This window comes from Phyllobates terribilis, unplaced genomic scaffold (assembly GCF_046119375.1).
Source record: "Phyllobates terribilis strain yellow unplaced genomic scaffold, ASM4611937v1 Scaffold_1__5_contigs__length_1240528914, whole genome shotgun sequence".
Taxonomy (NCBI): Eukaryota; Metazoa; Chordata; class Amphibia; order Anura; family Dendrobatidae; genus Phyllobates; species Phyllobates terribilis.
Genome location: NW_027362761.1, coordinates 480,076,093 through 480,102,420, shown reverse-complemented (window position 1 = coordinate 480,102,420; position 26,328 = coordinate 480,076,093). Strand labels below are relative to the sequence as shown.

Genomic DNA, 26,328 nt, shown 5'->3' with positions numbered 1-26,328 from the left:
AGTCACCGTATTTTTCGGACCATATGACACACTTTTTTGCCCCAAATTTGGTAAGGAAAATGCGGGGTGCGTCTTATGGTTCGAACATAACTTATCAGTGGTGGTGGAGCGGGATCACAGGGCCCTCCGTTCCCTCCCTCTAACACGAAGGCGGCGGCAGCAGAAGAAGAGGTGAGGCGGACCAATATCTGGTTGGGGGCTGGGGCCTGGCCGGGTACCAGGGCCGTTGTCTGGCTGTGAGGCAGAGCTGCTTGAGCGGCTTTCCGGTGGCCGCGGCCATCTTCCTGATGCTGTGATCTACAGAAAAATAGCCACCGGAGCCGGCTCATGCGGTTTGCCATGACGGCGGCCATTTTCCTGTAGATCACATCTTCAGGAAGATGGCCGCGGGCACCGGAAGCCGCTCTGCCATGCTGTTAAGAGCAAGACACCAGCCCCCAGCACCAAACCCCGGCCCCAAGCCCCCAGCCAACAGCCAAACACTGGCCTCCAGCCAGACACTGGCCCCGCAGCATCTCACCTCTTCTGCTGCAGCCGCCGGGTTCCCGAGGGAGGGAACGGAGGGCCATGCGATCCTGCAACTTCCCGCTGCTGGAGCACCGGCTTCCCGTATCCAGGGTCCACAGCATTCCTCCACTTCCACCGGCTTCCTGAAGGACCCTGTCTCCTGTGACCCCCGCTCCTCCGCCCCCCCCAGGTAAGATACCTATTCAGACTATAAGATGGACCCCCATCTTATAAAAAAAATTTTTTTCCTATTTTCCACCTCAAAATTTGAGGTGTGTTTCATGGTCCGGTGCATCTTATAGTCCAAAAAATACGGTACTTAGCACAGGCACAGGTCTTGGTACAAAACAAGGTAAGGTTTTTAGCATTTCTCCACACTTCAAATGAAAATATAAATATAAAACATAACAGCTTTTCTTGAGCTCAAAACATGTAATAAGCCAGTCTTTTTGTCAGCATAAGCACAGTACATTAATATGGTTATACTCACACCACAGCACAGGCATTAGTGGTTGCAGGCACAGTCTGTAAATCAACATTGGCTTCTCTCCAACTCCACTACCACAGAGAAGTTTTCTGCTCACATTTTCTGGTCACTCACCAGCTCCAACACACAGACTGACTGCTAAGCTTTTCTGGCTGACTGTATAAATGAAAACAAGGCCTGGCTGTAGATCTAGATAGCTGTGTGTGCGTAATCAGGACCTCCAAGTTTTAACCCTGTGTTACCTGGCTTTCCTTCACCGTCTGCTATATTATTAAATGAGCAGTTAGTTTTTAGCACTACCAGTTACTATATGGTGAGGTCACTTTGATATTACTAAAGCAGTGTTTCAGTTAAAGGAAACTTGTCACCACAGAAAATGCTGTTTGTTTGCAGATATAGAGTTAATCTGCAGGTAAATAGCATTACAATGCTGCCAAGGCACCCTACTGAAAGCACATCCCAACACTTTGAAAGCTGTTTTGCAGAGCATCTATGAAGAGCAAGCTGTCAATCAAAGTTTCAGGGAATGCTCACATTATATTGAATGGTACTGTGAGCAATGACTGTAATCACTCCTTGCAAGCCCCCATGACTGCAAGCCATCAGCTTCCGTGAAGAAATAAGTTCATTTTCTCCTGGTAGCTGCAAGTTCAGTCAAGTGGCCAGGCAGAAAACTATATATTCAGGTAAGTAGCATTTTCCGAGGTGATAGTTTTCTAAAGAGCTTGATAGGGATTGGAAACAGTCTTCGGAGACCTCGGAGTGTTACATACCTCTTTTAAGGGCAATTAAAGGCTTTGCAGTAATTGCATTTGGCAGCGAATCATATTTTTGGGAAAAAATTTGTCAAAACTGACGAATTTGAGTTTCATAAGATTTGCTCATCTCTACCCAACACCTATAAAACCTCTTACTAATGAAAAGTAGATGACAAATTGCATAGCATGAGAATCGGGACTCATCCTGCATGCTTTTAATTTATTGTGAGGTATGAGGGCAGTGAGGCCATAGTTTCTACTAGATTTATGTGAAAGAACAGGTACAATTTAAAGGAGTTATCCCATTTTGTGATGTAATTTTCTAATCACTTTTGGTGATTCAATCCTGATAATAAAGTGTCCGCAACACTGGTTTAGCATCTTTTTTTTTTCATTGTTCGTTAATTTTGGAAAATTACAAAAGTGGGCTTGATCACCAAGGAGACGTAGTTTAGGTCAGAGTGATGAAGATCTATACGAATAGAAAAAAAAATTTCCTTATTGGATCTAATCCATTTCCTGATTTTGACACAGTTGAAAATTAAGAGGAGTGGGTCTTTTAAGAATTGGTGCAAATTATTTCAACCTTCTCCTTTACTTATACTGAGTAAGGAGAAACATTCTATAGGAAGATGCTAATTTAAAATGCCAAACTATTATCTCTTCACCACAACAACAAAAACTCTGCTTACAATAGCATATCCTAAAGACAGACCAGGCAATAGGTCTCATATTAGAAAAGAAAAACATTTTATGCAAATTTGCTATATGCATAAGCACATCATAATCACAATGAGAGATGAGTTACATATCCTCCACTGGGTATGTCCAGTTTACTGGCAGTCTCTGTACCCTCAGTGGCCAAAAGTTTTGAGATTGACACAAATTTTGTTTTTAACAAAGTTTGCTGCCTCAGTGTCTTTTTAGTCAGACGCTTCTACGGTTATTGAAGTACAATTATAATCAGTTCATAAGTTTTTAAACTTTTATTGACAAATACATCAAGTTTATGGAAAGATTCAATATTCACAGTATTAAGACTTTTGTAATTCACCCTGACATGCTGGATATCAGCTTCTGGGCCAAATCCTGTCTGATGACAACCCATTTTTGACTAATCAGTGCTTGGAGCTTATCACAATTTCTATGTTTTTCTTTGTCCATCCACTTTTTGAGGATTGACTACAGGTTCCCAATGGGATTTGGGGAGATTCCTGGCCACGGAACCAAAATTTCAATATTTCACTCACTGAGCCACTTAGTTATCACTTTTGCTTTGTGGCATGGTCTCCATCATGCTGGAAAAACCACCAAATTGCTTTTGGATCTTTGGCAGAAGTTGCTCTTGAAAGATGTTTAGATCCCATTCTTTATTCATGGCAGTGTTTTGGGGCAAAATTGTGTGGGTGTACACTCTGATGAATAAAAAGCAACCCCACACATGAATGGTCTCAGAATGTGATTCTTTTTACTTGGACATTTTTTATTGCATTCATTGTTATTACATTATGTGCTCTATTCATGTATTTCACTTTATAGTTTGGATGCTGTAGTGCCTTCTATGAAGATATTGGATGCAATGAAGGATAATATTCATAAACCTTTGTGGATAAATGCTGACATACTTCCTGGACCTGGTGAAAATGTCAGAGTAGATGCAACAGAATTCTGTAAGACTGTAACCTCCTTCTTCCCAGATGTTACCCTATCATTGGGTTGGACAACTTCATGGTATCCTGACAGGAGAAATGAAGGTATAGACTGTTGTTTAGTCAACATATATATGGATATAATATTTCCATAATCGTTTTTTACTTTTATTTTACTGTTGTGGTGAGTCTGTGATTAAATAGGGTTGTCTCATTGAGACAACTACGATCCATATGTCCATGTTATTGCACATGAACATTATAAAGGAGGGGGCTCTGGACTGCGGAAGCGGGTCCTGATGGACTACTCTAGATGACTAGAAACAAAGTCAAAGTTTATTACCATGTTTACCTTATCGATCATTGTATACACCTCGCTGAATCAGTGGCTGTGTATACAGATGATGAAGCAGTAGCACTGACAGTGCTTCCTCCTCCAGACCCAGTGAAGATGTGATAGCTGAGTTTAAGGAAGGAACATGAACTGTTGGGTCCTAGGAGATCCAGTCATTTCTGGTATGCAGGCAGAAGGCTGAAATTCCACTGTAACTGGGGCTAATATACGAGCCCCAGTCACAGGGGAAATCAGCAATAAAACCAATGTATTATTATGATAAAATGCACCTAAAAGGTCTTTTAAGACCTTATGGGGAGCACAATGTGTAAAATAAATGGAAAAAAGCAAAATTAAACTAGAAAAAAAAAACACAAATAAGTAAAAGAAAAAAGAGACACTGCCAGTCTGAATCACTGTTTCTGTCCCGCCCCCATCGGAAAAAATATGTCCAATGTATTTAAAAAATCTCTGTGGAAAAGGAACGCAATTTAAAATGTTTTTAGAGGTCATTTGTGGTCTTAAAAAAATAAGAGTGAAAATGGACATGCTGTTCCTATTTTTCTTTTACATTTTCCACTGATATCAGCAAAAAAAAAGAATATAAAGGTGACTTTAAAATGAAGCCCCGTGTATCGCAAAAAAAAAAGGCAAAGAAATAATGTTGTTAAGAGCACATGTACAATAAAACTCAAAAATGTGCTTGGACATGAACTGGTTAAAAAGGGTTCTCTCTGATATCAGAACTGAAATCAATAGCACAATTCATCACGTATAACATTTATCTACATGTGCCTGATATTATTGAGGACCTGTGTGGCTATGTTGACGTTCAAGAACATTGCCCATTCACTGCACGATTTTCAGATTTATATTTGTAAAATAAATAGAAAACCATATATAATTTCCTTTACACTTTACAAAGCTTTGCTAGTTTATGGTGTTATAGCAGATGAAATCCCAATAAAATACATTTATGTTTACGAATGTAACATGAAAAAAATGTGGAAAAGTTCATGGGGTATAAATACTTTTTCAATGCACTATAATTCTACTTTGTCAAATTTTTCCCAAGGAACCTCCTATGGAAATAATATGACCGCCATGTTTCCATGCATGTGTTAAACATCCTTGATACACCTAACATTACTATGATATATCTATAATTTGTGTGATATTGCATTTCTATGTTTGGCACTGCCGAAAACTATTATGTTTGCATCCACAGAAGCAATTATGTCCCAAAACGCAGATATATGCATGGATGCATTGGACATTATAGATATGGCATGGAAAATATTGCATTTCCTTTTGTGCCATGCAAGGTCTGAATGGGAGACGTTCCCCTTAGCTTATGGGCAAATATCTCCCGTTGCATTTATTAACACCTATTTGCTAACGAGGATGTACAATTTAAGGTTTGTCCTTGTCAGCTACTTAATGTAATTAATGTAATTTAATGTACATTGCTCAAAAAAAATAAAGGGAACACTCAAATAACACATCCTAGATCTGAATGAATGAAATATTCCATTGAATACTTTGTTCTGTGCAAAGTTGAATGTGCTGACAACAAAATCACACAAAAATCATCAATGGAAATCAAATTTATTAACCAATGGAGGCCTGGATTTGGAGTCACCCCTAAAATTAAAGTGGAAAAACACACTACAGGCTGATCCAACTTTGATGTAATGTCCTTAAAACAAGTCGAAATGAGGCTCAGTATTGTGTGTGGCCTCCACGTGCCTGTATGACCTCCCTACAATGCCTGGGCATGCTCCTGATGAGGTTGCGGATGGTCTCCTGTGGTATCTCCTCCCAGACCTGGACTAAAGCATCCACCAACTCCTGGACAGTCTGTGGTGCAACGTGACATTGGTGGATGGAGCGAGACATGATGTCCCAGATGTGCTCAATCCGATTCAGGTCTGGGGAACGGGCTGGCCAGTCCATAGCTTCAATGACTTCATCTTGCAGATACTGCTGACACACTCCAGCCACATGAGGTCTGGCATTGTCCTGCATTAGGAGGAACCCAGGGCCAACCGCACCAGCATATGGTCTCAGAAGGGGTCTGAGGATCTCATCTCGGTACCTAATGGCAGTCGGGCTACCTCTGGTGAGCACATGGAGGGCTGTGCGGCCCTCCAAACAAATGCCACCCCACACCATTACTGGCCCACTGCCAAACCGGTCATGCTGAAGGATGTTGCAGGCAGCAGATCGCTCTCCAGACTCTGTCTTGTCTGTCACATGTGCTCAGTGTGAACCTGCTTTCATCTGTGAAGAGCACAGGGCTCCAGTGGCGACTTTGCCAATCCTGGTGTTCTGTGGCAAATGCCAAGCGTCCTGCATGGTGTGGGACTGTGAGCACAACCCCCATCTGTGGACGTCGGGCCCTCATACCACCCTCATGGAGTCGGTTTCTAACCGTTTGTGCAGACACATGCAAATTTGTGGCCTGCTGAAGGTCATTTTGCAGGGCTCTTTTAGTGCTCTTCCTGTTCCTCCTTGCACAAAGGTGGAGGTAGCGGTCCTGCTGCTGGGTTGTTGCCCTCCTACGGCCCCCTCCACGTCTCCTGGTGTACTTGCCTATCTCCTGGTAGCGTCTCCAGCCTCTGGACACTACGCTGACAGACACAGCAAACCTTCTTGCCGCAGCTCGCATTGATGTGCCATCCTGGATGAGCTATACTACCTGAGCAACTTCTGTGGGTTGTAGAGTCCGTCTCATGCTACCACGAGTGTGAAAGCACAACCAACATTCAAAAGTGACCAAAACATCCGCCAGAAAGCATTGGTACTGAGATGTGGTCTGTGGTCCCCACCTGCAGAACCACTCCTTTATTAAGTGCGTTTTTATAATTGCCAATAATTTCCATCTATTGTCTATTCTATTTGCACAACAGCATGTGAAATTGATTGTCAATCAGTGTTGCTTCCTAAGTGGACAGTTTGATTTCACAGAAGTTTGATTTACTTGGAGTTATATTCTGATGTTTAAGTGTTCCCTTTATTTTTTGAGCAGTGTATTTCCACACAGGAGAGAAGCTGTCAGGTGTCCAATAATATATTCGATTTTTGTGTTGCATTTCTTCTCTTGATAGCTGGGAATATAGTGGAGCAGAGAAACAACATGAAGTAGCAGCAGTACTTAGAATAGCTGTAAAATGGGATGTTCAACAAACTTATTTATGTAAGCAGCCAAATAATAGATGTCTGGCCTCCAACATAATCAGTAACTAAGCAGATCCAATATGACCTCCTTGAAACAGAGAGCCCAGTGTAAACAGGAGTGATATGCCACAAAGACAGCTATTTGAAGATACATATTTCTTACAGTCTTAGGCTTTAGGTTACATATGTACATAATACTTAGTAATGACTACTATCCTTATATTGGTTCATTATTCTCTTTTATCACTTGTGCAAACTTTCTGGTCATTTACGTCTTTGAGATAAGCTTGGCATAAATGGTCCAGATCCTGAATGCCTGTTTGTTCCATCACTCAGTGACGTGATCACATTTATATTCTTAGAATTTAATTTCTCCTTTGATAAAAGCTGAATATATTCATTGCCAATGTATTTTTCACTGACACGTAAATGCCGGTCTCTGCCGCTGCTGCTGGACAAAGAATAGCCTTGATGTAAAGAGCAGAACAGGTAGAAATTGTCGTTCATGATGACGCTGTGAACACAAAGCTTGTATCTGCTGAAGGACAGTCAATATATTGTCGGCTACCTTAAATCACACATTGGATCTGAATGAACAGAAGAACATTTTACTGATATAAATTGTGAAATTCGGTGAGAATAAAAAGACATATCAGTGGTCACTGGAAACAAAAATCATCAACTGAGGGCTGCATTCCAAATCACAAACGTTGTACTGGACAGCCCCCAAAGAGGGAATGATTTTAAAATAACCTGTTGTGATTTTGCCCTGAAAATCAAATGAAAAAAATTTACATCACAGGCGGATAAACTTTACATTAATTTTATCATGGCATCTCATAATGTTATTCTACAGTATGTACGCCTACCCGTGCCAAATGTCTGGGCCTGCTCCTGATGAGCCAAGGATGGTATCCTGGGGTATTGTCTCCCAAACCTGGTCCCAGGGTATCAGAAAGCTCAAGGGCAGTCTGTGGTGATGTCAGATGAACTGATACATCAGGTCTCAGAGGTTCTCTATTGGATTCTGGTCTGGGAAACGTGAAGGCCAGTCAATGACATCAATTGCTTTGTCATCTAGGATCTGACTACATGCTCTGGCCAATTGTGGCCCATCATTGTCTTGCACATGATTATGGTTTAACAATGGTTCTGAGTATTTCATCCCAGTATAGACCAACAGTCAGGGCACCACTTTTTATCAGGTGGAGGTTTGTGTGACCCTCCAATGATATGCCTCCCAAACACCATCACTGACCCTCTGTCAAGCCAATCAAGCTGGATAACATTGACAACGACGTCTCCAGCCTATTTCACATCTGTCATGTGCTCAGTGTGAACCTGCTTTCATCTGTGAAGAGAACGGAGTGTCAATGGTGGACCTGTCAAATCTGGTGTTTTTTGGTGAATGTCAAACAAGCTGTAAATTGTTTAGCTGTGAGCAGAGGTCCCACTTCAGGGCATCAGGCTTTCATAGAATGTTCTTTTGAGTTTGTTCAAAAGCTTGCACACCGGTAGCCCACTGGAAGTCTTTTTTGTATATTCTTATTTAAGGTTTTAAAGCATACAAATTGTTGCAGTAGTAAATTGTCACACTATTCATTCAAACCAAAGCAGATGTGCGATACCTGTCCGCAGCCACTACACAGTTGACTGCATCAGCCATTGGCTTTTAAGGGGTTTTTAAGATTAGAAAAATATGGCTTCTTTCTTTCAAAAAAACAGCTCCCCACCTGTTTTCAGGTTGTGTTGGGTATTTTTGGAAGAAAGCGAACATGTTTGTATAAACCTGGATAACCCCATTAAAGGGATATTTCTATTCCAATTACTGAATGCTCTCTGAGGGTTTAACGACTGTGATCCATAACTGGGAATAAAGGGGCTGCATCACTGCACCCCTTTTATAGATTTTCTCCTTAAAGTGGTGTACTAGACTGCCACTGTCACCCCTAACCTAAGAATAAAGGGGCCACATCACTGCGTCATCTTCAATTTTTACCTGTACTTCAGCTGACTCTGTTCACTTAAATAGACCAACATTTGTGAAGAAGATGTAGCACTGAAGACCCATCATTGTCAGGATCAATGGCTGTTCCAGAGGTTTGACTATTAGTGATTGTTAAAGGGAAGCTATCATCAGAAAATAACCTATTGTTTAAATCAGATTTGTGTTTAAATATATATTTTTGCCAATGCTTTTTCCCATATCACAATCTATATTAAAAATATAAATTTTTACACTGGCCACTGGGTCCTTTTAAGACTTAAGCTTCCTGTTGTGTCAGGAAACAACACATGTACATAGATAAAATTGTCAAACCCTGTGTTTTGTATTAAAGTGTTTAATGAGCATGGGCAAAAGTAATTTTAAAGGAAGGAGGAACAGGGTCAGCTGTGAGATCACTGAATAATTGATCCTGTATGTCAGCTGTATATAGAGGTGCTACCTGTCATTGTAATTTTTCCTCTGATAAGATGAAGCCTTGCTGAAAACTCTTACTGAAAGGACAGGAATTATGAATGTATAAAAGCCCCAGTGCCAGTGTGAAAATTGCAAGTTTACTCATTTTGATTTTTTGAATTAATTGCAAAATGAATATCCTCATCATGGCAGATCGACACCATAAGCTCCCCTGTCAGCTCATCAAAGCAAATATTTATTTCCAAATATTAGATAGTATGCCTAATTCTAAACTATTCATAGCATTTCGGGTAAAAGAAGCCTTTGTCAGGTTAAAATAAAATTCAAAACTATCATGTTTATACAAATTAAGTGGGCGGAAAACATGTAATATGATTGCCACCCATAATTTAGAAAACAGCATAACAGCAGCATATTATTGCCTTATCCATGGAGAGTTAAAAAAAAAATTAAATGTCATGTAAATGTAGTACAAAATAAATGAAAATGCATAATATAAAAACATATTCTTAAAAGCAAAACATAAATATTTATAACAATCCTAAATGATCCTATTTAAAAACTACTATTCAAATTGATATCCGCTAAAAGACGCTTTTATCTGCCGCGCCGTGGATGTCCATTCTGCAATTCTTAATACATTGATTGATCCTGCAATCTTGTTTGGGGAACTGCCAGGAATACAGCGGCATCGACAACTGGCAATCGGAATTTATGTAAAGGGTAGCCATACTTTCAAGTAACTTTTCAGAATAAGCTGTTCAGTGTGTAAATGAGAAATAACGCTATTATGATTTGTGGTCATTATATGACTTGAATCCTGCATCTTCACCAGTTTTCCCTCTGCATGCTCTTTTATTTGCAATCCACTGGGAGCTGGGGGACGGAGATGAACTGCAGTCATGTTTGCCATACACAGCACACACAAATGGATTCTTCCTCTGCATTAATTTTTTAGCATACAGAGACTAGGATTAGCAGCCTGTAGGAAATCATACAGGAGATCTTAGTTGTCTGTATGTGAATCAGCTCTGATGTGAGGTAAATGACTTGTTAGAAAGCTCATTTCTCCCTCTGCCTCTTTCCTCTCCTTGCTCCTCACTCCTCCTCCATCCTCCCCTGTCCATAGAATATAATGGGCCTGCAGTCCTTCTTGTCTGAATAAGAGGGATTTGAGCTGTTTTTCAGAGTAAATGACAGGTTCAGGAGGCAAAGTGGGTGAGGGATAAAGTGTCTGATAATTGAGGAAGAAAACTGATTTCTCTGAGAAGATTTATTACAAAGTTTCTTATATTTGATTGTACTTTTGATTTATTTAAAGTTTGTTGAAAGGAAAGTACAGTTCCATTTTGAGTGACATATTGAGTTGTGTCATTATGTGCAGAACCTGAGAAGGTGAGAATTCATTTAGATATTGTCATTGTTTTTATGAAACTCACTAATACCATGCTCAGTGCTTTTCCTATTTTTTTCCTCGGAAGCAAATCTCCAAATTGTCATCCTGTTTTTTAATAGAAGATTATAATATGAAAAATAAAAAAAAATAAAACATTTTTTTTTAAATACATGTAACACAAAAACGTGAAAGTGTCTCTTCAATCATTTCCCAACATTGATACATACTGGTAACTGAGCTGTGCCCGCATCATACTCGACCGATGGAAACTTTGGGTTGGTCACATTATAGCAGACATACCTAATCTCTGATACAGTTTATAATCTTTCCCTCCTTTCCTATTTGGAGTCTGATCATCTCAGCAGAAATCAATGTGAATAAATGGCAATTATGTGAATAAGGTTTAGACTTGTATATAGAAGAATATTGACCTTGTTATAAAGAGAATGTGCGTACAAGTACAAGATATTGTTGTTTCACTTAAAGTGATCTTATAAAATGTCACAAATTTATAATCGCATGATTATGATTTCCTTTTTAATTGAAGTAAAGGCCCTCCCATACACATTACATAACTGTCTGCTGAACGATCAATGGCCCCGATTCATCAAACCAATTTCTGGCATTAATTGCTTTGAAAAGTTGCAAAATTTTGGCACAGCTTAGAGTTACATAAAAATGTAGTGATCTTTGGTGTTTTCATGCCAGTTTCTCCTAGCTATGCCAAAGTGGATGGAGCTGGGGCACGTCAGGGGTGTGATGCCACAGTTCATCTAATTCATGACAAGCTGTGGTGTTCCTTACACCAGAAATCTTACTACGGTTAGGGACTAATGTAAGATTTCTGGAGTGACACCTCCTCATGAATCAGGAGCGTCTGACTCCAATGCACCCCCTCATCAAAGGTCTTGATGAATCCGGGCTATTGGGTCGCTATGTTTCTTCTAACGCCCCCATACACAGGAACGATCGGTTCGGTCAAGAGCTCCTGTGTTCTCTGAGATCTGCTAGTAGCCTCCTCTGACCGCTGTTTTTCTCCAAGATAACGTAAGGATCGGTTGCTGATATTCACTGTTAGACGATCCTACCAGTGTCCATGGGTTTAGGCCAATGTCAGTCCAATGTGTACTTGCCAAATGTTTTTAGAGGCACATGTTTTGTATTCAATTTGGCGTATCTTGGTCAGCCCATCGCCACATACCAAAATTTCCATCAGTTATGAGCTAATGTAGATTTCTTCTATAATCTTTACAAAAGTGGAAAACCTTTTTTTTGGAATTTTTTGTACAATTGGTACTCAGGTGTCTCCTTCAAAAATGTCTGTAAAGCAGAGGAGCCACACCAGAAAGACTGAAAAGGAGGGAACCTTGTATTTTAACTATGTATTATACAGTCTTAACTAAATTTTTAATGTGAGTCAGTTGGTCACTTTAGGGCAGTTATTTCAGAGGTTGTATTCACACTAGCATCATGGCTTTTATCTATATTATGTCATGACTTTCCATTTCATTGTGGAAACGTGGATGACGCCACTGGCACTATTTGTAATTTCCTGTACTAAATGTCTTTCAGGCTACAGCTGGGAGATGGTAAGAGAAATGGAAAAGATCTGTAAAGGTCTGAGTCAGCCTGTGACATTCCCAGTAAGAGCGGTGTTAGTGCGACAGTCGTGGCCTCAGCTGCAGTGGTTGCTGCAGACATCAGACAGGTAAAGTATTGAAAGTAATGACTCTCAGGATGATCATATCGGCATCTTTTCATGTGTTCATCCAGTATTTACATATATTAGAGGTAGGGCTAGGGGGTATGTGCACTGGGTGCTTGGTACTAAGGAGTCGTTGTACTAAGGAGTGGTACTGATTGTTCAGTAAACATCTGAAGATCGGTCTGCCTGTGTAAACAGGGTATTAAACGACTACCATTCAGCAGGTGTAAACAAACAGACCCTTAGAATAGACAACAAATCACAGCACCTTGCTACTGTATTCCCTTTCTTTCTTTATTGGCGTTAATACAATAGCCCTTCAGTGTTTTTTATATAGCATATTCATCATTATTATTAGCTCATGGTTTGTGTTTTAGATTTTTATCTTTTGCATTGGCTAAAACTGAGAAAGGATAGAAAAACCCACTGAACACAAGCCATAGCTTAGTTCCATGCACTTGTTGCTTGAGGTGGGCTTGTGTTTATACACAGCAGCCAATCTGAAGAAATAGAGCCACAGTTTATAGCGTAGAGCAGTAAACTTCTAATGCACTAATTTAGATTGGAGTCTACCTTAAGTTTTTCACTAAGCTGGGGTCACTGAAAATTAAGCTTTATTGATGTTTTTCGCTACATGGCTTCACCCATCTTGGACATTTGAAATTATTTTACAGTTGTCTAAATTTTTTTGTTGCATGGTGCTTTAGCATAAAACCCCAATCATATTTCTGTGGGTTCCAGTCATTCTGTTGATCAGCCATGTACCAAATTTGATTTGACTAAATATGGGTCAAGATGGCATCCACCATTTGATTGAAAGGGGTTGTCCAGGATTATATAAACTTGGCTTCTTTTCCAAAAATGGTACCACACTGGTTGGGTCTTGTATTGCAGGTCAGCTCCATTGAATTCAATGAAGTAGGGTTGCTGTACTGCACACAACATATGGAGAAAATCATGTTTTTCTAAATCTGGACAACCCGATTAATGAATGAGTCATTTTTTATAGTCACTGGTGCACGTCCTGTACAGTCATTCAGTTTGAGGTATTTTAGCTCCAAGAAAATTTTTAGATTTGCAGTATATTTTATTTTGCTATGATGCTATTTTATTTATTAAATAATTCTTAAATGCAGTATTTTTTTTTTCAAATCACTCCAGTTTAAAAGATATATTTTTTGGTTTTACCCCTTAAAAATTGCAAATACTAAATTACAGAGAGAGGCACATTATCAGATTGCAGAAATCCAATGACACAAACAAAAAGAGTGGATAAATTCCTTCTATTGTCTTTTGTCACAATCATATGCGATCACATTCTTGTTCATTTTTATCATGATGATAATGATTCTATTCAACTACTGTGAACATATTTCTGTTTCTCTTGTTTCTTAATTGTATAGGGCTTGCATAACAAGTGCATTAGAGTGCCTTTCACCAGTATAGGGCTGCCTTTTTTATTTAATAAGAGTGGGCAGCCTCAGACTAGTAACTTTACGAAATATATGTTGTTGCCAAAAGTGCTTATAAGTAACTCGAATGCCCCCCAAAACTACCTGATTTTCTAACAAAAGTTGAGCCCAAACTTCCGGGTTGTGGGGTCCCGGCGTGCAGAGTTGGGATCCCATAACCCTTCACGGCCTTCCTTATTGCAGTGAAAGAGTGAGATCTCGCTCTTTGCACTAACTCACTCCTGCAGCATACTTTTATAAGATGTTACTGAATGGTAACTGCTTTAATGATGTTACTGTTCTGTAACTTTTTAGTAAAGTTTGCAGTAGCGCTGAATTAGTGTAAAGTGCAGGATTCTGCGTTATCTCTTTCACTACTAAAGCGACCCAGAGTGTTGTGGGATTCTTTTCTGCAAGCCGGGATCCCACATTCTGGAAATTCAGACCCAACTTTTGTTAGAACGTCTGGAGCCTTTCAGGGGCATTAGGGTTACTTATGAGCAGGGCTGTGGAATCGGAGTCTTGGGGTCAGGAGTCTGTGTCAGTTTTGGTGGAGTCGGTATAAAATGGACCGACTCCGACTTCTAAAATATATAATAATATGGGTACAGTATTTCAATGCAGGATGTGCTGTAAATGCTTTCATAAGAATTTGGGAAAGTTCTGAAATGTCCTATAAATGTCTGTTCTATTCCTGATCTAAGGATCTCGGCTTTTAGTTGAGATGAATCTGTGCTGCACTTCATGGACACGCTCAGTAGTGAGGCAGGGCCGTGGAGTCAGGGAAATCAAGGAGTCTGAGTCAGTGGTTTGGCTTACCGACTCCACAGCCCTGCTTATGAGCACTTTTGATAAAAACTTGTGTTTAGAAAAATCACAAGTCTGAGGCTGTCTACTTTTTTATTTAAGTCATAGATTGGTGATAGATACTACTTAAAGCCAAAAAGACTGTGGCCAGATGTTATATAAAAGCCTAAAGTGAAATATAAATGGTCAAAAATAGAAACCAAAAATAATGCATTTTGGTTTGAGCCAGTGATTTATTTTTGAAAACGTTCCCTGTTCGGGTTCTGTCATTCTTTCCATTGACTTCTCTATGTAACTTGAAAAATATGTGTATAAAATAACACCTAAATAGACATAAAAATAAAGTTTAATAACTAGAAAAAAGCACTGGTATTAGGTTTAGCGCTAAAATAATCATTTTACACGCGGCACCAATTGGCCAATTTGCTTATTCACAATTTTTAAATCTACTCAATGTATCCTCATATCAGGTACATTTATGCATTAGGTCCCTCCCACATTATATTTCAAGTACATTTTCTTAGCGGTCTAGGGATGTCAAGAGATCTTTTCTATTTGTGCTGAATGTTTTAGTGTATGCCATGATTAAATAGCAAAGTGTGGTATTTTATACCTTTCTCATTGAAACCTATTGAGCGAATTAAAAAAAAAAATTCAAAATAATAATGGTAAAAATTTAGTGCAGAGAATAAGTAACATTGGGTTATTGCAGGTACAGCCTCACTGTCTGGTCAGGGAAGGACGACATTTACCCAGTAGAGGATCTTCTGTACATTCGAGAGCATTCAAGAAAAGATCGGGTATTTTATGATTTATTCGAACCTCAGAACAGTGAACTAAAGAAAGCTGTAAGACAGAAGCAGCAAGCAGAAAAGTAACATCAAGACACAGACAATGGAAAGTTGGCCCCTTTCGTTAAACCTCCTTAATTAGCTGATGACAGTTGAAGTTTCGCAGCTGGCTTTCGGGTGTTAAAGCTGGGAGAACCGCTGGCTCAGAATGCAGCGCTGCAGGGAACATGGAGCTATACATAGGCTCCATTACAATCAGCATCTGTACATATGGTTTTTACAGAAGCTCTGGGGTCTCCATGCTACACACTCCTGGACCTTTGAAAGGTCTTCTTCACAAACCTGCATTTCTATTTTTGTTTTTTCGTTTTGGGATAATTTTACATTCCTTTCTTTGAAATCTGCATAAATGGATACAGTATGTAGATTGATCAGATTTTCAGTTCCACCTCCATATTGAAGGTTACCGCTCTGAATACATCTACACATAACACATTTTAGGTTCTTTATTTTATATATGTAGTAAATCTTAACAAAAACTAATTATGTAAATTTGGTATTGCTGTGATTGTACCGACCTACAGAATAAAGTCAAACACAAAATCCAAACAACTGTAGCTGAAATTGTTTTTTGTTTTCCATTCCAACCAGTAGCGTAGCTACCAGGGGAGCAGAGGGGGTGGTGGCCCCGGGCCCCGCACTCTGAGGGAGCCCACCCAGAGGTACGCTAGTGTAACTGTATCGGTGTGCTGCGCACGCCGATACAGCTACACTGTGGGGCAGTACAGGGAGACTCAATGTTCCTGCACTGCCAGGTTGCCTCTTGAGCAGGAGGATGGGGTCCCCGGTGCCAGCATCAGGCCCCCCCGCCCATCACCGCAAGTTCAGTGATGAGAGAGGGAGCGCAACGCTCCCTCTCCCATCAGTCCCCTCTGCGTCTGACGTCATCACTTGGCGCCCGCTGTCCTGAAATGTGCGGGCACTCGGAGCAGCGGGGGAACGAGGAGGAGAGGTGAGTATTGTATTTATTTTTTTCCTATGTGGGTGCATTATACTACAGTCTGCCTATGGGGTGCATTATGCTACAGACTGTTTATGGGGTGCATTATACTACAGACTGCCTATGGGGTGCATTATACTACAGACTGCCTATGGGGGTGCGTTATACTACAGACTGCCTATGGGGGCGCGTTATACTACAGACTGCCTATGGGGGCGCGTTATGCTACAGATTGCCTATGGGGGCGCGTTATGCTACAGACTGCCTATGGGGGCGCGTTATACTACAGTCTGCCTATGGGGGCGCATTATACTATATGTAGGCTATTTATACAGTGTAGAGATTACAGTTAGGTCATCCAGTGTGGTAGATAATGTGGGGTCTTTGAGCAGTGTTGGGGCCATCATACAGTGGGGGAGATAATGCGGGGTCTTTGCGCGGTGTGGGGGCCATCATACAGTGTGGGAGATAATGTGGAGTCTTTGCACAGTGTGGGGGCCATCATACAGTGTGGGAGATAATGTGGGGTCTTTGTATAGTGTGGGAGATAATGTGGGGTCTTTGTATAGTGTGGGGGTCATCATACAGTGTGGGAGATAATATGAGGTCTTTGCACAGGGTGGGGCATCATTCAGTGTGGGAGATAATGTGGGGTCTTTGTATAGTGTGGGGGCCATCATTCCGTGTTGGAGCCATGAGTTTGGAGGCTACTAAGGGGTCAGTATACTGTGTGGGGGGTACTATACAGTGAGGTGGCATTATACTATGTATAGGAGAGCATGATACTGTGTAGAAGGGAGCTGTACATGGGGGGAGACTCAGTACGTTATTAAATGTTAAGTGGGCACTTATCATTATGGGGAACTCAGGTTATTGTGACTGTCAAAGGGGCACACATAGGGCATTATTGCTTTCTAGGGGGTAAAATGTGGGCACTGTTTTCTTGGACACTTACACACGGCATTACTGTATTCTAGAGGGTTGTTTTACCATCTAGAGGGCACACAGTAGGTGCAGTAATAGGAACACATACGCATCAGCGGCTCAGTATTGAGATATCAGCAGGATGAGGCGTTTGTGCAGGTTGGAAATAGATGGGGACGATGCCTGAAATGTAAGGAGTCAAATGTGTCTTTGTTGTGATCTTTGCAGACCTGAACTCTGAGTCCTGGATGAAGAAGTTGTCATGTCGGTCTGGGCCAGATGGAAAACACCGGAAAAGTGAACAATTTAATCAGAAAGAACGTCAGCTGTAAGTCACTATATATAACTATACTGTGATCTTTTATATTTTCTGCAGGACTGACATCTGTTAATATATGTCACCATATGGCGATAATATCTGTGCTGGTCTTTGTATAGAGATTATTTTCAGTAACAGCGAGGTCATCTGCTGCAGTTCTCCTACATCCACTATCTGGGTGCGCCACAATAGTTGTAATCAGGGTTACATGGTTAGGGGCCCACTCAGAAGTTTTGCCCCCCCTGAACCAAAACCCTAGCTACGCCTCTGATTTCAACAAAAGTTTTTCAATATATTATATGATGTCAATTAAAAAAAAAAAGTCCTCATGAGGCTAAGTTGACTGAAAAGTTATAGTTTTTGTAAAGTGGGAATAAATAAAATAAGACTGGTTCTGGCGGGAAGGGGTTTAAAGGGAACCTGTCATCAGATTCTTGCTGCATGTGTATGTTTTACTCTGAAACTCTGGAGATGACCATTCCGATGCTGTCTACGTCCAGCTTCTCCCGCCCTTCTCCCCATGACTGATACTTCTCTCCCTATGTCCATAAATAGGAAAAGACCTGTCAGTCAACTGGAGTGGGGTTCGGACATGTAGACATCACTAATCCAATACGTGTAGACCGTAGGTGTTTCAGAGTAAAAAATAACTTGCTGCAATTGTACAGCCAATGTCAGATTCCTGCTGCCAGTAGTTCAGGCATCAGAAATCTTTTATATATATGTATGTGTAACGGGTCTGGGAGGTGGAACCTCTGAGCAACTATACAAAGGGGCAGTCCTTGTAAGGAAGCGGGTGGCTCCCAGGGAAGGCGGGCAGGTAGTCACGGCAAGTGACAGGGACAGTCTCTGGGTAGAAGGGCAGGAGGTCACGGCAAGTGACGGGGACAGTCTCTTGACAGGCGGATGGTCACGGCAAGTGACAGCAGGGTAAGAGTCTCTAGACGGGCAGGTGGTCACGGCAAGTGACAGCAGGGAAAGAGTCTCTAGATAGGCTAGCAGGCAGGTAGCAGGTGAGCACTCCCAGGTGAGCGGGCAAGAGTCTCTGGACAGGCAGGTGGTCACGGCAAGTGACGGCAGAGCCTCCAGGTAGGCTAGCAGGCAGGTAGCAGGTGAGCGCTCCCAGGTGAGCGGGCAAGAGTCTCTGGACAGGCAGGTGGTCACAGCAAGTGACGGCTAAGCCTCCAGGTAGGCTAGCAGGCAGGTAGCAGGTGAACGCTCCCAGGTGAGCGAGTAAGAGTCTCTGGACAGGCAGGCAGGTATCAGGCAGGTACTTCCTGGTCCGTAGGCGGACTGATCCATAGACAGACTGGCAGGTGCTAGTAGGCAGACTGTCGGACCACAGGATAGCAAGCAGGTAAGCAGGTATCAGGCAGGTATCAAGCAGGAATCTGGCAGGTAACTGGTAACGGGACCTGAGGGCTGAAGCAGAGTTGAAAGGCTTTGCAACAACATTGCTCAGGCACCTCCATTTTGGAGGAGGTGCCTTATATATGGTGAGGTCCTCCGGCCATTGGCCGGGGACTCCTTAGGACAGCGCGCGCGGCTCCTTTAAGAGAGGGGAAGCGCGCACGCCCTAAGCACAGAGGCCGAGAAGCAGCGCGCACTGCCAGCAGAGCGGGAGGAAGACGCCGGGCACGGAGCGGAGAGGTGAGGGGAACGGCGTTCATGCCTAGCAGGAGGCAGGGACGCCGACGCTACAGTATGTTTCAGACAACAGAGAAAGAAAAACCGGCACTAAACAACCTGCATGCCCTTAGTAGACTAATTTGGTTCAGAGCAAGATTATCGCCAACAGAACTTATGGGTGCTTACTAGTGGAAAACAGTCCATATGTCATAGTAAAAAAGAGAGTAGAAGTAGCACTCACCGATTCTTCAAACGTCAAAGTCTTTATTTAAGGCATAAAAAATTAGGAGGGATGTAGCACAGTGAACGGATGACGGCCGTTTCGCGCGGTGTGCTCTTCAGTGGGTCCTGAAGTTTGAAGAACCGGTGAGTGCTACTTTTTTTTAATAAAGGGAACACTTAAACAACATAATATAACTCCAAGTAAATCAAACTTCTGTGAAATCAAACTATCCATTTAGGAAGCAACACTGATTGACAATCAATTTCACATTCTGTTGTGCAAATGGAATAGAAAATAGATGGAAATTATTGGCAATTATCAAGACACACTCAATAAAGGAGTGGTTCTGCTGGTGGGGACCACAGACCACATCTCAGTACCAATGCTTTCTGGCTGATGTTTGGGTCACTTTTGAATGTTGGTTGTGCTTTCACACTAGTGGTAGCATGAGACGGACTCTACAACCCACGGAAGTTGCTCAGGTAGTGCAACTCATCCAGGATGGCACATCAATGCGAGCTGTGGCAAGAAGGTTTGCTGTGTCTTTCAGCGTAGTGTCCAGAGTCTGGAGGCGCTACCAGGAGACAGAGCAGTACACCAGGAGACGTGGAGGGGGCCGTAGGAGGGCAAAAACCCAGCAGCAGGACCGCTACCTCCGCCTTTGTGCAAGGAGGAACAGGAGGAGCACTGCCAGAGCCCTGCAAAATGACCTCCAGCAGCCCACAAATGTGCATGTGTCTGCACAAATGGTTAGAAACCGACTCCATGAGGGTGGTACAGTGGTGGCCAAAAATATTGGCACCCCTGCAATTCTGTCAGATAATACTCAGTTTCTTCCTGAAAATGATTGCAATCGCAAATTCTTTGGTATTATCTTCATTTAATTTGTTTTCAATGAAAAAACACAAAAAGAATTGTCCTAAAGCCAAATTGGATATAATTTCACACCAAACCTAAAAAAGGGGGTGGACAAAAGTATTGGCACTGTTTGAAAAATCATGTCATGCTTCTCTAATTCGTGTAATTAACAGCACCTGTAACTTACCTGTGGCACCTAACAGGTGTTGGCAATAACTAAATCACACTTGCAGACAGTTAACATGGAATAAAGTTGACTCAACCTCTGTCCTGTGTCCTTGTGTGTACCACATTGAGCATGGAGAAAAGAAAGAAGACCAAAGAACTGTCTGAGGACTTGAGAAACCAAATTGTGAGGAAGCATGAGCAATCTCAAGGCTACAAGTCCATCTCCAAAGACCTGAATGTTCCTGTGTCTTCCGTGCGCAGTGTCATCAAGAAGTTTAAAGCCCATGGCACTGTGGCTAACCTCCCTAGATGTGGACGGAAAAGAAAAATTGACAAGAGATTTCTGTTATGATCTGCTACAAGAACTAAGGAAAGAAAGGGAATCTGTCCCTACAATAAGACTAAGCTGATTCCCTACAATGCAGACCCGCCTTCGTCCTCAGCTAGTCTGAACGCAGACCTATAGACTAAAGGGAGGGGTCCCTAAAAGAACTAAGGACTGGGACAAAATTGGACACCTCCTAGCAGATGTTGTAGCGGAGCAAAAAGACAAACAGACAAAAAGTACTTAGAGGTCCAAAGGACCAAACAAACTAGAGAGAGAGGTACAAAAGCACCTGGCTAGATAGAGAGTCAATAACACTGAAGTCCAGCAAAGCCAGAAGGGTGGAGCTGGAATAAATAGGCAGCAGGTCACGTGACCAAAATAGAAAAAAACTACCAGGAGAGTTCTAACAGTACCCCTTCTTCTATGAGGATCCTACGGATCCTCCAGGCCCAGGCCTATCAGGAAACCTCCTGTGGAACGCTCTGACAAGTCTAGGGGCAGAGACATCATCCGCCCTTACCCAGGAGTTATCCTCGGGACCGAAACCTTTCCAAGCGACGAGATACTGCAATCTCCCTCTATGTCTTCTGGAATTCAGGATACGAGAAATTTCATATTCCCCGTCTTCCACCACCGGATGAACTGTGACAGTAGCATCCCTATCCGATACATCAGCCTTTTTCAACAAGTAAACATGAAACACAGGATTAATCTTCCAGGAGGTGGGGACCTCCAACCTAACAGCAGACTGATTAACCACCTGAAGCACCTTAAATGGCCTCTCAAACTTCGGACCCAATTTTTTAGAAGGAATCCTCAACCGCAGATTCTTTGAGGACAACCAAACCATGTCACCCACCGTAAACAAAACGTCTTTACGTTTCCTGTTAAAATACTTCTTGGACTTTTTGTTAGCCTCTTGAAGGTTACAACGTACGTCAGTCCAAACTCTCTCCAAATCACCGGAAAAATTCTCCTCCTCCGGCACAGCCGACACCAATTTGGAGAACGAACCAAACGACGGATGTCTCCCAGTACAACAAAAAAAAGAACACCCAGCAGAAGAGGATGTATGATTGTTAAGAGCAAATTCAGCGAGTGGCAGAAACTCAGACCACCCCTCTTGATTGTCTGCCACAAAACAATGCAAAAACTGTTCAACATCCTGGTTCTTTCTTTCTGTCTGTCCATTAGACTCAGGATGATACCCAGATGGAAATGACAAATGGACTCCCAACCTGTCACAAAAAGCACGCCAAAAGCGAGCCACAAACTGAGGTCCCCTATCAGAAACAATGTCGGTGGGAACGCCATGGAGTCTGACAATTTCCTTAACAAACGCCTTAGCGAGTGTCTTAGCGCAGGGTAGTTTAATGAAAGGAACCAAATGACACATCTTGCTAAAACGGTCCACGACCACCCAGATGACAGTGAAACCCTCGGACACAGGAAGGTCAGTAATAAAATCCATTGCCAGATGCGTCCAAGGCGCACTAGGAACCTCCAGAGGGCAATTAAATCCGCTGCAGGGGTATGCAAAGCCTTTGACCTAGCACACACCGTACATTGACGCACCCACTTAATGACTTCCTTCTGCCACCCAGGCCACCAAAAACTGCGACTTATAAGTCTCTTAGTCTCAGAAATTCCTGGATGACCTGCCAACCGAGACTCATGATATTCCACAAACAAATCTTTCCTAAAGGTTCTAGGCACAAACAACCTCCCATGGGGAGTGTTAGATGGGGCATCCTCCTGGGCTTTCAGAATCCCATCTTCCAAAACGGAGTCCAATGCTGCTACCACAACTCCTTCCCGTAAAATGCTCTCCTCCTCTTCGGTACCAACCATGGGAGAAAAACTGCGAGATAAAGCATCGGCTTTAACATTCTTGGTACCAGGGATGTAAGTAACAGAAAAATTAAACCGAGAAAAAAAAAGTGCCCACCTAGCCTGACGGGCATTCAAGCGCTTGGCAGCATCCAGATAAATCAAATTTTTATGATCAGTGAAAACCTGAACCGGAAATTTAGCACCTTCCAAGAAATGCCGCCAATGTTCAAATGCGAGTTTAATAGCCAGCTATTCCCGATTACCAACATCGTAATTAAGTTCGGTTTCTGAAAAAAAAGCACAAGGATGTACTCCATCCTTGTTCTCCTGAGACAAAACCGCACCGACCCCCACCGAAGAAGCATCAACCTCGACCAAATAAGGCTTGGTCTCATCAGGCTGCATAAGGATAGGGGCAGAACTGAACCTCTCCTTGAGATACACAAAAGCTTCAATGGCCTCAGTAGTCCACTGGACAGTATCCGCACCTTTCCTGGTGAGATCGGTTAGTGGCTTAACAATTATAGAAAATTTCTTAATGAATTTTCTGTAATAATTGGCGAAACCCAAAAATCTCTGTATCGATTTTAAACCAATAGGCCTAGGCCATTCCTGCACAGCCTGAACCTTCACCGGGTCCATTTCAAAGCCCTCGCTGGAGATAATGTAGCCCAAAAACCTAATTCTCTGCACAGCGAACTTACATTTCTCCAGCTTATCAAAAAGTGAATTGTCACTTAATAACTGCAAAACTTCACGTACACTCTGCCAATGAGACTCCAGATCTGGCGAATAAATCAAAATGTCATCCAAATACACAACCACATTCTTACCAATCAAAGGTCTCAGGATGTGATTTATAAGGTTCTGAAAATGCGGGTGCATTGGTAAGACCAAAAGGCATCACCAGATTCTCAAAATGACCTACCGGAGTGTTAAAGGCAGTTTTCCATTCATCACCCTCCTTTATTCGTAACAAATTGTATGCCCACCGGAGATCAATTTTAGAGAACCACTTAGCCCCCACTAACTGGTTAAACAAGTCAGGAATTAACGGCAATGGGTAGGAATTGCGTACGGTAATTTTATTAATTTCGCGAAAGTCCAGACATGAACGTAAACCGCCATCCTTTTTTTTTACAAAAAAGAAATCCAACAGCCACAGGTGACTTAGAAGGTCTAATGTGACCAGCAGCCAAGCTCGTCTGTATGTATTCCTCCAAGGCCTTTCTCTCAAGGATAGTAAGATTAAATAAGCAACTCTTGGGAAGAGTAGCTCCAGGAACAAACTCAATGGTGCAATCATAGTCCCTATGAGGAGGTAAAACTTGTGACTCCTCCTCTGAAAAAACCTTCCAAAAATCCTGAATAGGTACAGGTAATTCCCCTTTTTCCACAGCCGCAATGCGACCGTTACAACACTTATCATAGCACTTAGGGCTCCATGACTTAATCTCATTAGTAGACCAGTCCAATAAAGGATTGTGCAGTTTTAACCAAGGCAAACCTAAAACTACTGGAGAAGGTAAATTATTTAATACCACCAAATCCAAATTTTCCTGGTGAATACCATTGATAGGGGAAATTCAGCAACCTTGTGAGTAATACATTTCAAAGGAGTGTTGTCAATAGCAATCACAGAAATAGGTGATGACAAAGGTTTGGATTCCAATTTAAGTTTTTCCAAAAACCCCTTATCAATCACATTAAGTGTTGAACCACAATCCACAAATACCTGAAATTCAATCAAATCTTCCTGCAATAAGGTACTCCCTGAAAGAAATACTCCCTTAGAATTCAAACAAGCAATACGGGCGTAACTGACCTTTTTTTTTTCTTTGCTTAAACGAAGCTCACAGTTCTTAATTAAATGGTCAGATTTACCACAGTAAAAACACAATCCCTTAGAAAACCTGCGGTCTCTTTCCTGAGAGCGGAGTGACATCGCCCCAACCTCCATCGGTTCTCCGCCCTCCGAGCAGACCCTCTGAGGACTAGGAGCTGCCATTGCAGGAATTTTCTCATCATTAACCTTGGCACGCAGTCTCCTGTCCACACGTATAGCTAATTGCATGGCCTCTTGCAAGGTCACAGGTGCAGGAAACCCAATCAGCAGATCTTTAACCCTTTCACTTAGACCGGCAAGAAACGAACATTTTAACACCGAATCATTCCATTTCACTTCTGAAGACCACCTTCTGAAGTGTGTACAATAATTTTCAACATCACCTGACCCCTGCTTCAAACGTCTCAGTTCTGTCTCAGCAGATGAGACTCGATCAGGATCATCATACAATAACCCCATAGCAGAAAATAAATCCTCCACTGATCTAAAACACGGATCATTAGGTTGGAGAGAAAAGGCCCACCCCTGTGGTTCCTTGCGCAAAAGTGACATGATAAACCCAATGCGCTGTGATTCATTCCCAGAGGACCTGGGTCTCAAACGAAAATATAATAAACAAGCATTTTTAAAGGAAAAAAAATCTTGTTGTTTACCATCAAAAATATCAGGCAGTCCTACCTTCGGTTCCACAAAATGCGCTCCAGGACAGCTACTCACGTGTTGCGGGAGATCGGCCACTTCTAGAGACAATCCCTGCAGGTGTTGAGCCAACTCTTGAACAGACACCATACTGATCCCAGGATTTCTTTCCAAGTTTAGTTTTGGCTGGACTTACTGTTATGATCTGCTACAAGAACTAAGGAAAGAAAGGGAATCTGTCACTACAATAAGACTAAGCTGATTCCCTATGATGCAGCGGGCGACCTGTTCCTTGTGAACAGACCCGCCTTCGTCCAGCTAGTCTGAACGCAGACCTATAGAATAAAGGGACGGGTCCCTAAAAGAACTAAGGACTGGGACAAAATTGGACACCTCCTAGCAGATGTTGTAGCGGAGCAAAAAGACAAACAGACAAAAAGTACTTAGAGGTCCAAAGGACCAAACGAACTAGAGAGAGAGGTACAAAAACACCTGGCTAGATAGAGAGTCAAATAACAGAAGGGCGGAGCTGGAATAAATAGGCAGCAGGTCACGTGACCAAAATAGAAAAAAACTAACAGGAGAGTTCTAACAATTTCAACGCAGGATTGTGCGGATGGTGGATAGAGAACCTCGACTAACATCCAAACAAGTTCAAGCTGCCCTGCAGTCCGAGGGTACAACAGTGTCAACCCGTACTATCCGTCGGCGTCTGAATGAAAAGGGACTGTATGGTAGGATACCCAGGAAGACCCCACTTCTTATCCCGAGACATAAAAAAGCCAGACTGGAGTTTGGCAAAACTTACCTGAGAAAGCCTAAAACGTTTTGGAAGAATGTTCTCTGGTCAGATGAGACAAAAGTAGAGCTTTTTGGCAAAAAGCATCAACATAGAGTGTACAGGAAAAAAAAAGAGGCATTCAAAGAAAAGAACACGGTCCCTATAGTCAAACATGGCGGAGGTTCCCTGATGTTTTGGGGTTGCTTTGCTGCCTCTGGCACTGGACTGCTTGACCGTGTGCATGGCATTATGAAGTCTGAAGACTACCAACAAATTTTGCAGCATAATGTAGG

The 26,328-nt window shown here is 42.1% G+C and overlaps 1 protein-coding gene across 3 annotated transcripts in view; it reads left to right on the top strand.

Annotated features, from left to right (window-relative positions):
- The window catches only part of FAM151B (family with sequence similarity 151 member B), a 100,422-nt gene that overhangs the window by 42,769 nt on the left and 31,325 nt on the right, over window positions 1–26,328 (top strand). For 2 of the 3 annotated variants that reach the window (XM_073655027.1, XM_073655028.1), the window contains exons 4-6: window positions 3,292–3,506; window positions 12,306–12,441; window positions 15,409–16,099. In XM_073655027.1, coding sequence (XP_073511128.1) covers window positions 3,292–3,506; window positions 12,306–12,441; window positions 15,409–15,574 — 517 coding nt within the window. In that variant the 3' untranslated portion in view covers window positions 15,575–16,099. Of the gene's footprint in view, window positions 1–3,291; window positions 3,507–12,305; window positions 12,442–15,408; window positions 16,100–26,328 lie in introns of those variants that run through there. The other variant, XM_073655029.1, reaches the window with a different exon arrangement.